The sequence below is a fragment of the Panthera pardus genome, unplaced genomic scaffold, assembly GCF_024362965.1.
Source record: "Panthera pardus isolate Hobbes unplaced genomic scaffold, ASM2436296v1 HiC_scaffold_22, whole genome shotgun sequence".
Classification (NCBI taxonomy): domain Eukaryota; kingdom Metazoa; phylum Chordata; class Mammalia; order Carnivora; family Felidae; genus Panthera; species Panthera pardus.
The window spans coordinates 71,244,219-71,259,594 of NW_026526788.1; the positions used below are offsets into that span (position 1 = coordinate 71,244,219).

The window sequence follows — 15,376 nt, forward strand, 5'->3', positions numbered from 1 at the left end:
AATAAATAAATAAATAAATAAATAAAGTTATTGGTATTAGTTTCATGTACGAGCTGTAACAAATTACCATAAACCTCATGTCTTAAAATAATGCACACTTACTAATCTCTTGCCGTTCTGAGGTAAGAAGCCTGGAATCAGTTTCACTGGGCTAAAGTCTCTGCGTTGACAGGGTCACATGCCTCCTAGAGGCTCTAGGAAAAAGTCTGTTTCCTTGACTTTTCCAGCTCCCTTCCTCCATCTTCAGAGCTTGCAGCACAGCTTCTGGCTTCAGTGGTCACATTGCTTTCTTCTTCTGTATTCAGAGCTTCTATCTTGTAAGGACACTTGTGATTATATTTAGAGCCTGCTTAGATAATCCAGGACAAACTACCTAGCTCAAGATTCCTAATTTAATCATATCTTCCAAGTCCCTTTTGCCAGATAAGGGAACATTCCAGTGGTTCCAGTGATTAGGACCTCGATATCTTTAGGGGCCATTAGTCAGCCTGCCACAAACCTGCTCTGAAATATTTTGCTTTAGTGCAGTTTTCATAAACATATGATTGCTTTAAATGTATTCCTGACTCTCTTAAGAATTTTACCTGCTGTTATTCTTTATCAGAACCTTTGCCAAGTAATACCTGGGTATTATTTGCTGCTCCCAACTCTGTGCCTTTAGGTGGTAGAGACTGTTTTTAAGTTTTTATTTAGAAAGAATTTTGTGCTCGCTTCGGCAGCACATATACTAGAGAGAATTTCAAATTTATGGAAAAGTTGCAAGAATAAGAATAATACAAAAAAGTGTCCAAGTGCCCTTTTCCCAAATTCATCTATTGTTAACATTTTACCCTATTTGCTTTATTATTTCTGACTTACGTGATTTTTAAAAAATTATGTTTCCTTTTTGAGAAAACAAGATGTAAAAATTCGTACCAGTGGATACATTATTGATATATAATGTCCATATGATCTCATTAGAGACTGGCAACCTTTTCTGCAGTTTTTAGCTTTGCAGGCCACGTGATCTGTGTTGTAAGTACTCAACTTTACTAGTGCAAAAGCCGTCATAGATGACACTTAAATGGATGAGCATGCTATGTTCTTTTTTTTTTTTTTTTTCTAAGTTCATTTATTTTTTTGAGAGAGAGAGTGGGTCGGGGAGGGACAGAGAGAGAAGGAGAGAGAATCTCAAACAGGCTGTGTGCTGTCAGTGCGGAGCCTGATGCCGGGCTTATACACACGGACCCAGACGGTGTGAGAACATGACCTCAGCTGCTATCAAGAGTCGGTCGCCCAACCAGCTGAGCCATGCAGGAGCCCTGAGCATGATATGTTCTAATAAAACTTTATTTGCAAAAACAGTATGGGCCTGGATTTTGCTCACAGGTTGTTGTTTGCCAACCTGAATTAAATGAATTCTAAGTGATTTAGAATTGGACTTAAAAAATGTTTTTGACGGCAGTGTGTTCCTTAAATTTCTTGAATTACCAAGGAATAGTTCATGGTCTTTGCACTCAGAAATAGTAACGTTTTCTGTATCTCATTAAAAGATTATGTCATTATCAAAGAGATAATCTAGACTGCTACTTAGTTTGTACCTGAAAAATACACTCCTAGCACGTGAGCATTGAAAAGTACTTTGAAGATGAGGGGTGCTGGAGTGGCTCAGTTGGTTAAGCTTCTAATTCTTGGTTTGGGCTCAGGTCATGATTTCACAGTTCATGAGTTTGACCCCTGCATGGGGCTCTGCACTGACAGTGTGGAGCCTGCTTGGGATTCTTTCTCTTTCCCTCTCTCTGTTTCTGCCCCTCTCACGTGTTCTCTCTTTCCCAAAATAAATAAATAAAAACAAAAACCAAAATCTTAAAAAATGAAAAGGGCTTTGAAGATGAATAAATGAATGCATGGGGTGAGTGCACAAATAGGAAACTGTATAGGCTAATGTTTCTCAAATTAGGTTCTGTTTGGAAGTTTAAAAAATTTGTGGTTCAAGATAACCTAAAACTTTTTGGTATTAACAAATTTAAGGCAAGAGATTGATCTCATAATTGAGTAAAAATGTCACTTGATTGCAGTGTCAGCATTCCTGTGGACTACTGATTGGGACGAAGTAGTATCACTTATTATAGGCTAAAAAGAATATCGCTGAAGGGTTTTGATGCTTTTGTGACCATGATAAAATGCCATATTGTATGAACTTAAGATTTACAAAAGGTAAAGGAAAAAAAGTGATGGGAGAATTATGTCAAAATAATACAGGTATGCTAAAGTTATGTTAAAAAGGTACTGTAATAGGGGCGCCTGGGTGGCTCTGTCAGTTGAGTGTCTGACTTCAGCTCAGGTCATGATCTCATGGTTCATGAGTTTGAACCCCATGTTGTGCTCTCCGCTGTCAGTACAGTCTGTTTCGGAGGACCCTCTGTCTCCCATCTCTCTGTATCTCCCCCGCTTGTGCTCTCTTAAAAATAAATATTTTTTTAAAAAGGTGCTATAATTATATCGTTTTCAACTTGGGACCGATGATTTACTTTGAGCAAAACAATGTCACCCATCTTATTAGGTAGACATAAATTTTATTGGTTTTATAAATTTTTTTGTATATAATTTATAAATTTTTCTTGTTTTTATATTTACAAAAGAACTTCAAATAGAGTTTATATCTAGTTTTGTTTGAGTGTATTTTAGTTTCATTAGAATTAAAATGATTTATGAACTCCTCTAAGTTTGGTGAAAATATATTTCCTTTAAGAGCATTCCTTCCATTACTTAAGTTTGGGAAACCTGATCTAGGCTAGTCTACATTTTACAGATGAAGAAATTAAGACTCATGAGTAATATCATGAATATGGATAGGTAAAGGCAGTATTTTCAACTTAAAGTATTTAATTTACCCTGCATTTATTAATAGTTTTTACTTTACTATGCATAATATTTTTTTCTGTTTGAGGACATTAAGTCTCCCTGATACAAATTTTGGTTGTTCTTAATAAAAATACAAAGAAAATATAATTTTTATTTTTATATTTGTCTAATGGTTTACACATTATAAATGCTTTCATTTCTACAGTCTTTTAAAAAATTAGATATGTATAATAACCTTTAGGGAATAGACTGTTATTTCTGTTTCATCTTTATAGATGAAGGATTGATGACAGGAGAGGTAAACAGACCTGTCCAAGGTCACACTTGCAGTCAGTGACCAAACTGGGATTTGAGTACATTGTTTTGCAGTCTAATATTCTACTAGCAAAAATAAAGTAAATATGAGATTTTATAGTATTTAAATCATTCTTTTAGGCTATGGTATGTATGTCTGGTATGTGAATTTTTTTCACCTGTAGGCATTACATTTGCTGTTAGAATTTTTCCTGTAACTTATATTTCAGACCATTTGTCATGCACATTATATTTATCAGTATCATGAGCATTGATTTCTTAAATTCTCTTAATCCATATATTTTGTTTCTATAATCTAAGGTCTTTGTTTAATGCATTGTGTTTGATTTTTTTTAATAGGTCCTGATTGTTCTTTGAATGTTCCTTCTACTGAATCTTACTGGATTCTACCAAATGTTAAACCCTTCAGTCCTTCTGTAGGTCGGGCTTCCCATAAAGCAGTTTTATATGGGAAATTTATGTGGGTGATTGGTGGATATACTTTTAACTACAGTTCTTTTCAAATGGTCCTGAAGTAAGTTTTTTTTTTCAAATGTTCATAATCTGTTTTTTTTTAAGCCAGTTCTTTTTGGTAATAAGGCCTATCCTAAATATTTTATTGCTGTCCAAATTTATAAGTGGTCATATTAGTGCTAGTATCTGTTTGCTACATGGGACTGATTTGAGAATATATGAACTCAATATATCCATAGTTAATTATTTGCCATTGTGCATATAGTTAATTATTTGTATTGAAATTTCATTACCTCTCTAGAGAGTCCTTTTAGCAAATTCTGAGTATGAAAATATTAACTTCAAATAAGTAGGGGACCATGCCTGTATTAGATATTATGAATCCTGTCACCTTTTATTTTTTGAGAATGAAGCGTAATTGCTTGTATAAAAATGCTTTCAGTTTGTTCTGTAAATTTTAATTTACCTGAACTTTTACTTTGCATTTACCTTAGAAGCTTTTGGGAAAAACAGTGCCAGTATTATAAAATATATCATTCATTTACTGTTGGCTCAATAGAGATTATCCTCTGCATGATTAGATGATATGAGAGGAATCACATGATGGCAGGTTTATCTGATTTTTTTCAGCTGGTGATTATATTTTATTGACCATCTATTAATAGAATAAAAGAGGAAATAGAATAATTTGATTATCAATGTTTTCAAGGGTGATACTTGTACTAGTTATAACTGGTACAACTTGGGCATCAACCAGTCAATCAAAATGACCTTGGACAGTATAGCATAGTAGTGTGTACCCAGTTGGGTTGCCAGATTCAGCAGAGAAATATACAGGACACCTAGTTAAACTTGAATTTCAGATAAACAATGAATAATTTGTTATTATATGTGGGCCCTTTGCAATATGCAATATATATATATATATAATTTTTAAAATATGTATTTTTGTTTTTGTCCCAAATATTGCATGAGTCATACTAAAAAATTGTTGGTTGCTTATCTGAAATTCAGATTTAACTGAGCATCCTATATTTTATCTGGCAGCCCTAGGCACTGAAAATATTAACCTTGTTAATTTGGGGGTTATAAAAAAGTCTGAGTTTAGGAGGACACTGCTTTAAAACTATAATTGACTATGATTGAAATTAAAGTATAACATAAAGTAAATTCTGGAGAGAAAAGAAAGGAAGAGTTATAGGTAAATATTTAAGTGAAGAATTAGAATTATGTATCACAATATGTGAAGGATAAAATATTATAGAAAGAATTGAAGGAGAGTTGGGGGATTAAATGAGTTGTTAAGATATGCAAAGAACCTGAAGAAATAGTAAGATTTAAATGTGGAAACGAGGAGTAAATTAACTATGATCAATGAAAATAAAAAGCCTATGAAAATAAACTAAAACTTTGAATTAAATTGTGATATTTGCAAAGGAGAGTTGTGAACACAGAGTATAATTGTCAAGGAAACATCGGAATCTTAAGAGTTTGTGTTCTGTACAAGTTTAATAGCATATTTAAAGTTAGGTGATGAATATTACTTGACACTCTCCTAAACTTACATATTTCCCATTTGAATCAGATAGTTTAACTTTTTATTTTGTCTGTAACCTGGCTCTTTTGCTTACAGTGTTTAGTTTTGTACTAAGCTGTGAGGTGTTAGATTAGAAGTGACCTTATCACTGTTTTCATAAGTTTGAGAATATTTTTATTATTCTGAATGTAGTTCAATTGTAGGTAAGGATTTTTCCCCACTTATAAAAAAGTAGGGGAGTAGGTAGGTAAATTTTTGAAGTGATAATGTCAGTTGTAAGTAGGTAGGTAGGTAAGTTTTTAGAAGTGATAATGTCAGTCGTAAGTCGATTTATCTCCTGTAGAATTTAATTGAGATATAGATGTTACATTTTAAGATGAAATTGTTCAGTAATATAAAAGTTCTGTATTAGTGTATTAAATTAGAATGTTTTATAGAATGTATATACATTGACATTTGTGAGAATTGACATGTATTTATGGGCATAGCAAACTTTTTAATATTTACTCTTTGCTTGATACTTGGGACAAATCAGTGGACGTAATAAATGTCCTTATCTTTATGGAGTTAGTGAGGAATGACAAGCAAGTAGAAAAAATATATAATTACCATAATAGGTAAGTACACTGTAAGTAAATTATATGTATGCACATATATAGAGATAGCAAGATAAATAGGATAAGCAAATCACGAGTGCCTAAGAGGAGAGAGCTACAGTTATAAATGTAGTTGTCAAGGTAGGCATCACGGGAAAGGTGATAATTGAACAGACTTGAAGGAGGTTAGGCATTGTCAGTGCAGTTATCTGGAGGCAGGGAAAGAGCCAGACAAAAGCCTTAATGTGGGAGCTACTTAGTTCAAGCAGCAGCAAGGAGGCCCATTTGACTTGCACCGAGTGCATGAGAGGGAAGCATGAAATTACAGGGATAATGGAGGGGGGGGAGAGATTATGTAGGGTATTGTAGATCTTTTGGGGAGTCATGGGAATGTATGAGCATGCTTTGACTTATATTTAAGAGTCACTGTGTCTAGTCATGAATATACTGGGATTGGGAGGAAGAGTAGGAACGGAGCTTGAGTTAGGATGAAATCATCAAGGGAATGAATTTTAGGTGGAGAAGAGGACCAAGAACTGAGCCTGAGGCACCATATCACTAGGAGGTCAGGGGAAAAGAGGAGAAACCATCAGAGGAGACTGAAACGAGTGGCCAGTGAGGTAGGAAAACCAACGGTGTGATGTCTTTGAAGACAGTAGATGAAGAGGAAGGTTTGATTGGCAGTGTCAAATGCTAATGATTAACTGGGTCCAGGAAAATGGAAGACTGAGAAGTGGGCAGGGATTTGGCATGAGGAAGTTGATTTTAACAAAAACGGTTTTGCTGGAGCAGTGTTTTTAAAAGCTTGATTGGAGTTAGTTGAAGAGAGAGTAGAGAGAGGTGTAGGGAGGGACAAGGAAGAAATGGGGCAGTAAAGAAATGGAGTGATAGCCTGACAGGGTAGTCTTTCTCTTTTCTCTTTTCAAGAGAAAAAATTTTTTTTATAAGTGGGGAAAAGTAACACCATGTTTTTATATTGATGGGAATTATCTAGTAAGACCAGAAAGTGGTGATATAGGAAAGAGATGGGAGAACTACTAGAGTGTTGTGGGATCTAGTGCCCCAGAAACACAAATTTAGTTTGTTGATAGCAGGTACCAGCCGGCTGCCAAGTAGGGGCCTAGGCCCTAGATGCTAACAATAGTTTTTGCATTTGTAAGGAGCTATAGAAAAGAAATGAAGACGAATGTAGTGGGGTACACAAAGCCTAAAATATTTACCATCTGGCCCTTCATCTAAATAGTTTGCTGAGCCCTAATTTATGGTCACTTAGTGGAAAACAAGTGTGTTGGGAACAGATATGGTAGGTAGGTGGGTGTAGGTATGAGTCTGTGGAAGATATGTTCTGATTGATTTCCTCATTCATGCCATACACATGTGTTTTATAACTCCAAGGTAGGATATAAGTTAAACATAATCCTGAAGACAATTTTTGGTTGACTTTTTTTTTTTTTTTTTTTTTTTGTGAAGGGAGCTCCCTTACCTTTTCTGATGAGTTGAAGGAAGACAGAGAAGAGGGGAAATAATAATTGACAGGGAGCTTCTTAAACATTGTTCTAGTCACTTCTTAGCTGGGTGCTTTGTTTTTTACGTTTTGGCAAATTGAGGAAATAGGAGTGTAAAGCATGGTGATGACAACTGGAGTTCTGTTAGATAAGTATTTAAGATTCATAGTTTGGAACGTCTCTTTTCATATCTATATTTTTAGACCAGTAGCATAAATAATTAATTTTCTTTTTGTATCCTGTAATCCAATAAGTACCTTATTTTTAGAGAAGCTTCTATCTTACTAGATTCATTATATTTCAAAAAGTGATCTGTGAACAAGTTATTTTTGGCATAGAAATAATACTTCTTAATTAATTTATATAATGCTAAGCTTAGAGTGTGTAAAAGAATAAAAAGGAATAAAGCAAATGGCCATTGTATATATGGAGAGAATTTTCTTTTATTTTCAAAAGAAAAAGCTGGCTTTAAAAACAAATTAAAAATGCAGAATAGCTCACTTATTGTTTAGGCTAATCGGTTGAAACTGTTAAAGGTAACTGAACAAATTAATTCCAGTAATAAATAGCTTAGTCAAGTTAATGTATATTACACATTTAGGTGATTGAATTCTAATTTACCATATGTATATCTTGAATGAGTCTTTATTAAAAATTTCTAATATGGTACATGAAATTATAAGTTTATTAGTTATAATTGTTTTTGAATTTAATGAATACTTGAATATAAGTGAGAAAAACATATGCAAATTAAAAAACCAGAAATGAATCTTAGCTTATAAAATAATTTTCTTTTTTCACTTTTAGTTACAATTTAGAAAGTAGTATATGGAATGTAGGAAGTCTGTCAAGGGGTCCTCTCCAGAGATATGGACACTCTCTTGCTTTACATCAGGTAAGGATCCTGCTTTTTAAATTCTAATCATTCCTTTTTTTGTTTTGTTTTGTTTTTAGAGTTCACCTTAGAGAAAAAAACTACTAAATCTCACGTTTACTTCAAATACTTAATGAGAACAATAGATGGTGGATCACAGTAACTTGCAACGTCTCAAACTCATATAGTATTTTAGTAAAAAAATAGATTTTAGTACAATTCTTTATTAAACATGAGAAGAAATGAAGGTTGAGTTTTTGTATGTTGCTTTATACCTAGTCATCAAGTTAATCACTTTTTAAAAATTGTAGTAAAGTACACATAATATAAAATTTACCATTTTAACCATTTAAAAATGTTTCGGTGGTATTAAGTACGTTTAAATTGTCGTACAATCATTATCACCGTTATTTCCAGACCTTTTTTCATCTTGCAAAACTGATACTATAATACTCATTAAATAGTTACTCCCCATCTCCTTCTTCCCCAGCCCTTGGCAACCACTGTTCTATCTTTTGTCTTTGTGAATTTGACTATTCTAGGTACCTCATGTAAGTGGAATCATACAGTGTTTGTCTTTTGACTGGCTTATTTCACTTAGCATAATGTCCTCAAGGTTCATCCATGTAGTATTTGTTAGAATATCCTTCTTTTTTAAGCCTAAATAATATTCCATTGCATGGATGTACCACATTTTGTTTATCCATTCATCCATTGATAGACCCTTAGGTTGCTTTCACCTTTTTGCCTCTCGTGAACAGTGCTGCTGTGAACATGGATGTATAACTGTCTGTTTAAGTTCCTGCTTTAAATTCTTTTGGTAGATAGCCAGAAGAGGAGTTGAACTATATTATAATTGTATTTTAAATTTTTTGAGGAAATTGCCATATTGTTTTCCATAGCAGCTTCACCACTTTACATTTTCACCAGCAGTGCACAGGATTCTATTTCCTCCACATCCTTGTCACACTTGCTATTTGTTTTGTTTTGTTTTTTTGATAGTAGTCATCAAAGTGTGAAGTGTTGCTGTAGGTGTTCTTTATATATCCTAGATATTAACTCCTTCCTCAGAGCAATGATTTGCAAATATTTTCTCCCATTCTGTGGGCAGTCTTTTCATTTTGTTGGTATGTTCTTTGATACACAAAAGTTTTTAATTTTAGCATAGTTCAATTAATTTAGCATAGTTCAGTTTCAATCTATTTCTTTTGTTCTCTGGGCTTTTGGTGTCATATCCAAGAAATCGTTGTCAAATCCAATGTCAGGAAGACTTTTCCCTATGTTATCTTTTAAGAGTTTCTAAAGTTTTAGTTTTTATATTTAGGTCTTTAATCGATTTTGAGTTGTTTGTAGCGTTAGGTAAGAGTTCACTTTCATTCTTTTGTATGTAAATATTCTGTTTTCCCAGCTCCATTTGTTAAAAAGACTGACTATCTTTTCCTCACTGAATGGTCTTGGCACCTACCTTTGTTGACAATCATTTCATCATATGTGCAAGGGTGTATTTTTGGCCTCTCTATTCTTTTGATTTGTGTCTGTGTTTTTGCCAATATTACATTATTTTAACTACTGTAGTTTTGTAGTAAGTTTTGAAATGAGGAAGTATGAGACCTCCACGTTTGGTCTTGTTTTGCATGTTTGTTTTGCTTCTTCAGGGTCACTTAAGATTCCGTATGAATTTTTAGATTATTCTGTTTCTCCAAAAATGTCATTGAGATTTTGATAGGGATTGCATTGGACTCAGTTATTTTATGTATTCGTGTAATTCATGAATTTAGTATGATTAAAATGATAGGCTACTTAACTGGTTTTTGTTTTGAACAAAAAAAGATTTATGTATTTTGTGGTGTGTGACTAGGACTTTCAAATGAGAACTGACCTATTTTCTGTGCTTAGTTAAGGAAATTTACAGAAGCAATGTAAAGAATAAACTGCTACTTTTTTTTTTTTTTGCATGTGCATGTTTTAAAAATAAAATAAAAACTAAGTGTATATATGTGTGTAATATAAATGCTTTTTTCTTTTAATTTTGTTTTTTAATTTTAGTTTTTGATTTATTTCATATTTTCGGTAACAGCTTTTGAGATATAATTGATATACCATACAGTTCGCTCATCTAAAGTATATAGTTGAATGGTTTTTAGTCTATTCAGAGTTACACAACAATCTTTTGCAGATATGCATAAAATTGCAAAATTGTATCTTCTGTTTTAGAACATTTTCATTACCTTACAAAGAAACTTGTAATCTTTAGCTATCACCCCAAAGCTCCTCATCTTCCCAGCTTTAAGCAATCATGAATTTACTTCCTGTCTCTATAAGTTTCTGTGTTCTGGACATTGCGTATAAATGAAATTGTATACTATGTGGTTTATGACAAGCATGTTGTAGCACGTATCCATATTTCATTTTTATGGCTAAATAATATTCTGTTTTATGAGTATACTACATTTGGGTTTTTCATTTATCAATTGATGGGCATTTGGGTTGTTTTCACCTCGTGTGGCTGTTATGATAATGCTGCTGTGAATAGTCGTGGATAAGTTTTTGTGTGGACATATGCTTGTATTTCTCTTGGGTATATACATAGGCTTGGGAATTGCTGGGCCAAATAATAACTCTCTATTTAATTTTTTGAGGAATTGCCAAACTGTTTTCCAACGTGGCTGTATCATTTTACGTTTCTACTAGCCATATATGAAGGTTCCAGTTATTCCACATCCTTGCTAACTCTGGTTATTTGATACCATTTTGATCATGGCCATCCTCGTCATTGTGAAGTGGTGTCTCGTTTTGTTTTGATTTCTGTTTCTCTGTTGACTAATGATGTGGGTCATCTTTTCGTGTGCTTATTGCCTATTTGTGTGGTCTGTGGAGAAATGTATATTCAGGTCCTTTGCCCATTTTTAATTGCGTTATTTGTTTTTTTATTATTGAGAAGTGAGAGTTATTTATATATTCTAGGTGCAAGTTCCTTATCAGATACATCATTTGCAGATATTTTTCCTTTGTGAGCAGTGTCTTTTGAAACCTAAAAGTTTTTTAATTTTTATGAAATCCAATTTATTATTGTTTAACTTTGGTTGCTTGTGTTTTGTTGTTATATTTAAGAATCCATTTACCAAATCCAAGGTTATGAAGATTTACCTCATGTTTCTTTCAAGAGTTTTATGGTTTGGCGCTTACATTTGTGTCTTTTTTTTTTTTTTTTTGATCCATTTTGAGTTAGGTTTTGTACATGGTATGCAGTAAGGGTTCAAGTTCACTCTTTTTCATGTTGACTATTTCTCTTTATACCATTTGTTGAAGAGGCTATTCTTTCTCCCTGAATGGTATTGGCCCTCTTGCCAAGCATCACTTGACTTTAGATGTATGGATTTATTTCTGGACTCTCATTTCTATTGACTTATATGCCTGACTTTATGCCTGTAGCATACTGTCTTGATTACTTTTCCTTCATAGTAAGTTTTGAAATCAAAAAGTGTGAGTCCTCCAATTATATTCTTTAAAAAAGTTTTTTTTTCTAACGTTTATTCATTTTTTGAGAGACAGTGCAAGTAGGGGAGGAGTAGAGAGAGAGAGAGAGAGGGAGAGACAGGATCAGAGAGAGAGGGAAATGCTGACAGCTCAGAGCCTGGTGCGGGGCTTGAACCCACTAGCTGTGAGATCATGACCTGAGCTGAAGTCAGACGCTTAACCGAGGCACCCCTTCTTTTTTAAGATTGTTTGGATATTTTGGGTTCTTTGCAATTGCATGTGACTTTTGGAATCAACTTGTCAGTTTCTACAAAGAAGCCCTCCAGGATTTCGGTAAAGATTGCACTGAATGTGTAGATTGCCATCTTAACTACATTAAGTTTTTGATCTATGAACATGAGATATCTTCCCATTCATTTAGATCTTTAAAGATTATTTTCAACAATGCTTTGTAGCTTTCAGAGTTTAAATTTGTTTGTTTTCTTTTTAAAAACAATTTTTTTTTAATGTTTATTTTCTGAGACAGAGAGAGAGCATGCGTTGGGGAGGGACAGAGAGAGAGGGAGACACAGAATCAGAAGCAGGCTCCAGGCTCCGAGCTGGCAGCACAGAGCCCAACGTGGGGCTCAAACTCACGGACCCGTGAGATCATGACCTGAGCCAAAGTCGGTCACTCAACCAACTGAGCTACTCAGGCGCCCCTCAGAGTTTAAATTTGTAATTTCTTTTAAGGTGCCTGCCTGGCTCAGTCAGTGGAGTGTGTGACTCTTGATCTTCGGGTTGTGAGTTCGAGCCCCACACTGGGTATAGAGATTACTTCAAGATAAAATCTGTAAAAATAAGTTTGTAATTTCTTTTGTTAAATTTATTTCTAAGTATTTTCTTTTTGATGCTTTTGTAAATGGAATTGTTTACATAGTTTCAGTTCTGGATTGTTCATTTTTTAAAAATGTTTATGATTTATTTACTAAGACAAATTTTTATCAATCACAATTTTTAAAAAAATATTTTTAATGTTTTTTTATTTTTTTTTATTTTTTTTTATTTTTGAGAGAGAGACAGAACATGAGTGGGGGGAGGGGGAACACAGAGAGAGGGAGACACAGAAACTGAAGCAGGCTCCAGGCTCTGAGCTGTCCGCACAGAGCCCAACCAGGGCTTGAACTTGTAAACTGTGACATAATGACCTGAGCTGAAGTTGGTTGCTTAACCGACCGAGCCACCCAGGCGCCCCTGGATTGTTCATTTAAAGCGTATATAAATATAATAGATTTTTTTTTGTACGTTGATTTTGTATTCTGCAGTGTTACTGAATTCATTTATTAGCTCTCACATTTTTTTCTAATTATTATTTTTTATTTATTAGGATTGTCTGTATACAAATTCATATAATGTATGAACAGAAATATTTTACTTCTTTTCCAATGTGGATGCCTTTGTTCATTTTTTTTGTTTCTTTGCTTTGGCTAATACCTCCACTGCAGTGTTGAATATAAGTGGCAAATTGGGCATCTTTGTCTTGTTCCTGACCTTAGTGGGAAAGCATCAGTCTTTCACCATTAAGTATTAATATTAGCTGTGTGTTTTTCTTAGATGCTCTTTATTAGGTTGATGAAATTCCTTTATGTTCCTAGGTTATGGAAATAGTAATGTTGTATATCATTTGTGTGTCACTCGTTTCAATCATAGGTGGTTGAATTTATTTGTATAATTTATAAGTGCTATAAAGTATCTGTCCATAGCCATGAGAAGTAACAGTAATGGGCTCCACATAGTGGACCTACCAGATCATAGTGTGATCTTCCTTTTTGGACAGTACTTGATGACAACAGTGAATGACAGTAGCACAAAGCAATACACATAGATGGTAAAATTTGAAGAACTAGGGACTCAACAACTAAGATAATTATACATGGTTAATTTAACTATATAATATAGCTGTTTTAAATAAAGTATCTTAAGGTAACTTTTTGAAAATGTAGGTTTTTTTCCCCCTTCTTCTTGTAAGTAAAAGCATTGCCCCTTCTTCTTGTAAATAAAAACATTGATTCTCATTTGACTTTTTATAAATAAGAACTGTACTTTATACGTGTTGTGAGTTAGGATTACTAAAGTTTAAGTTGAGCCTTTATTTTTAATTAATATATATTGCTGAGGTATGATTATTTTGTTTATTAATACATGTTTTTTTAATTTACAGGAAAACATCTTTATGTATGGAGGCAGAATTGAAACAAATGATGGCAATGTCACAGATGAATTATGGGTTTTTAACATACATAGTCAGTCATGGAGTACAAAAACCCCTACTGTTCTTGGACATGGTCAGCAGTACGCTGTGGAGGGACATTCAGCTCACATTATGGAGCTGGATACTAGAGATGTTGTCATGATCGTAATATTTGGATATTCTGCAATATATGGTTATACAAGCAGCATACAGGAATACCATATCTGTGAGTTACTTTGAAAATGCAACTATATACTTTTCTTTATTAGTTGGCAATATTTTTATCTTTAATAAAATCTTCATATGAATTTAGCCAAATAGTGAGTTATTTGAAATCAGAATTATTAGCTAAGATTGAAAACTTTTTAATATAAACCTTTTCATTTTGTGTTAGCTTTGGTTTTTTAATATTTATCTTCTTAGCCTAAAGTGGAGAAATGTTACATACCAGTCCCTCATTTTTCAAGAATTGAGAATATTTATAAATATGAGAAGTTCCAACAGATGGTGCTATTTCTTTGGATTTTACTTATGAGTAAGAACTAAAACTAACCTAGTCTCTTTACTATGCAGTCCATGATTTCAGGATTTTTATTTTTCAGAGTTCTGTTTCTAATCTTACTGCAATATCTCTATCTGTGTATTATTCTTTTAAAGTAAGCTTCCCGAGGATAATCTGTTGGCTTTTATAAGAGATCATTATCTGGTAGGTGAAGGTGACTGAAGTGATCTACATATGACTTTTTGTACTCTCCTTTGTTTTTCTGGTACTTTATTATTTTTTTGAATTCTCTGTGACATTTTCAGACTCTTATAAGATTAAAAAAATTGCCTACAAATACTTTATGATCCCTGTTTGAAGAACATATTCCATTTCTAGCTCTGGTCAGTATTATGAACTCAAGTTTTTGGCTCTTTTGTCTATAGACAACTATATCCAACTATTTAGAGTCCTTGTGTAATGTTAATGAGAAATCTCGCTTGCAAATCAACAAGAGAGCCCTTAATGTGCTCAGAAGAAGCCTCCCTTTGCAAATACTCATGTCTCTCCCCCTGCAGTCCTTTCTCAGGTGGTCTGTTTATATGTCCCCCACTGCAGTTGGGTGGAGAATGATTATGTATCCTTCTTACTCCTTGGTGCCATTTTACTCTCTTTAAAGTCCTTCCTCTTCTAAACCACTCAGCTTCGCATCAGACTGTGCCACCTGTTACTTCTTCTTCACTCTGTTCACTCCTCAGATCACTGTGTTGTATTCCTCAAAAAATACAGCTTGTGGCTCATTATCATTATGTCCTGCATACATTAGCCAAATAATTTTCTTTTTATTTTAAAATTTTTTAATGTTTTTATTTATTTTTGAGAGGAGAGAGAGAGAGAGAGAGCGCGTGGGAGAGGGGCAGAGGGGAGAAACAGAATCTGAAGCAGGCTCCAATGCAGGGCTCGAACTAATGAACTGTGAGATCATGACCTGAGCCGAAGTGGAATGCTTAACTGACTGAGCCACTCAGGCGCCCCTAGCCAAATATTTTTCTGATTTCAGTATC

The 15,376-nt window shown here is 33.8% G+C and overlaps 1 protein-coding gene across 1 annotated transcript in view; it reads left to right on the forward strand.

Moving 5' to 3' along the window:
• Nucleotides 1-15,376, forward strand: part of ATRNL1 (attractin like 1) — a 764,129-nt gene that overhangs the window by 54,165 nt on the left and 694,588 nt on the right. Inside the window, exons 6-8 of the mRNA XM_019459544.2 lie at nt 3,499-3,673; nt 8,058-8,145; nt 13,802-14,057. Coding sequence (XP_019315089.2) covers nt 3,499-3,673; nt 8,058-8,145; nt 13,802-14,057 — 519 coding nt within the window. The remainder of the gene's footprint in view (nt 1-3,498; nt 3,674-8,057; nt 8,146-13,801; nt 14,058-15,376) is intronic.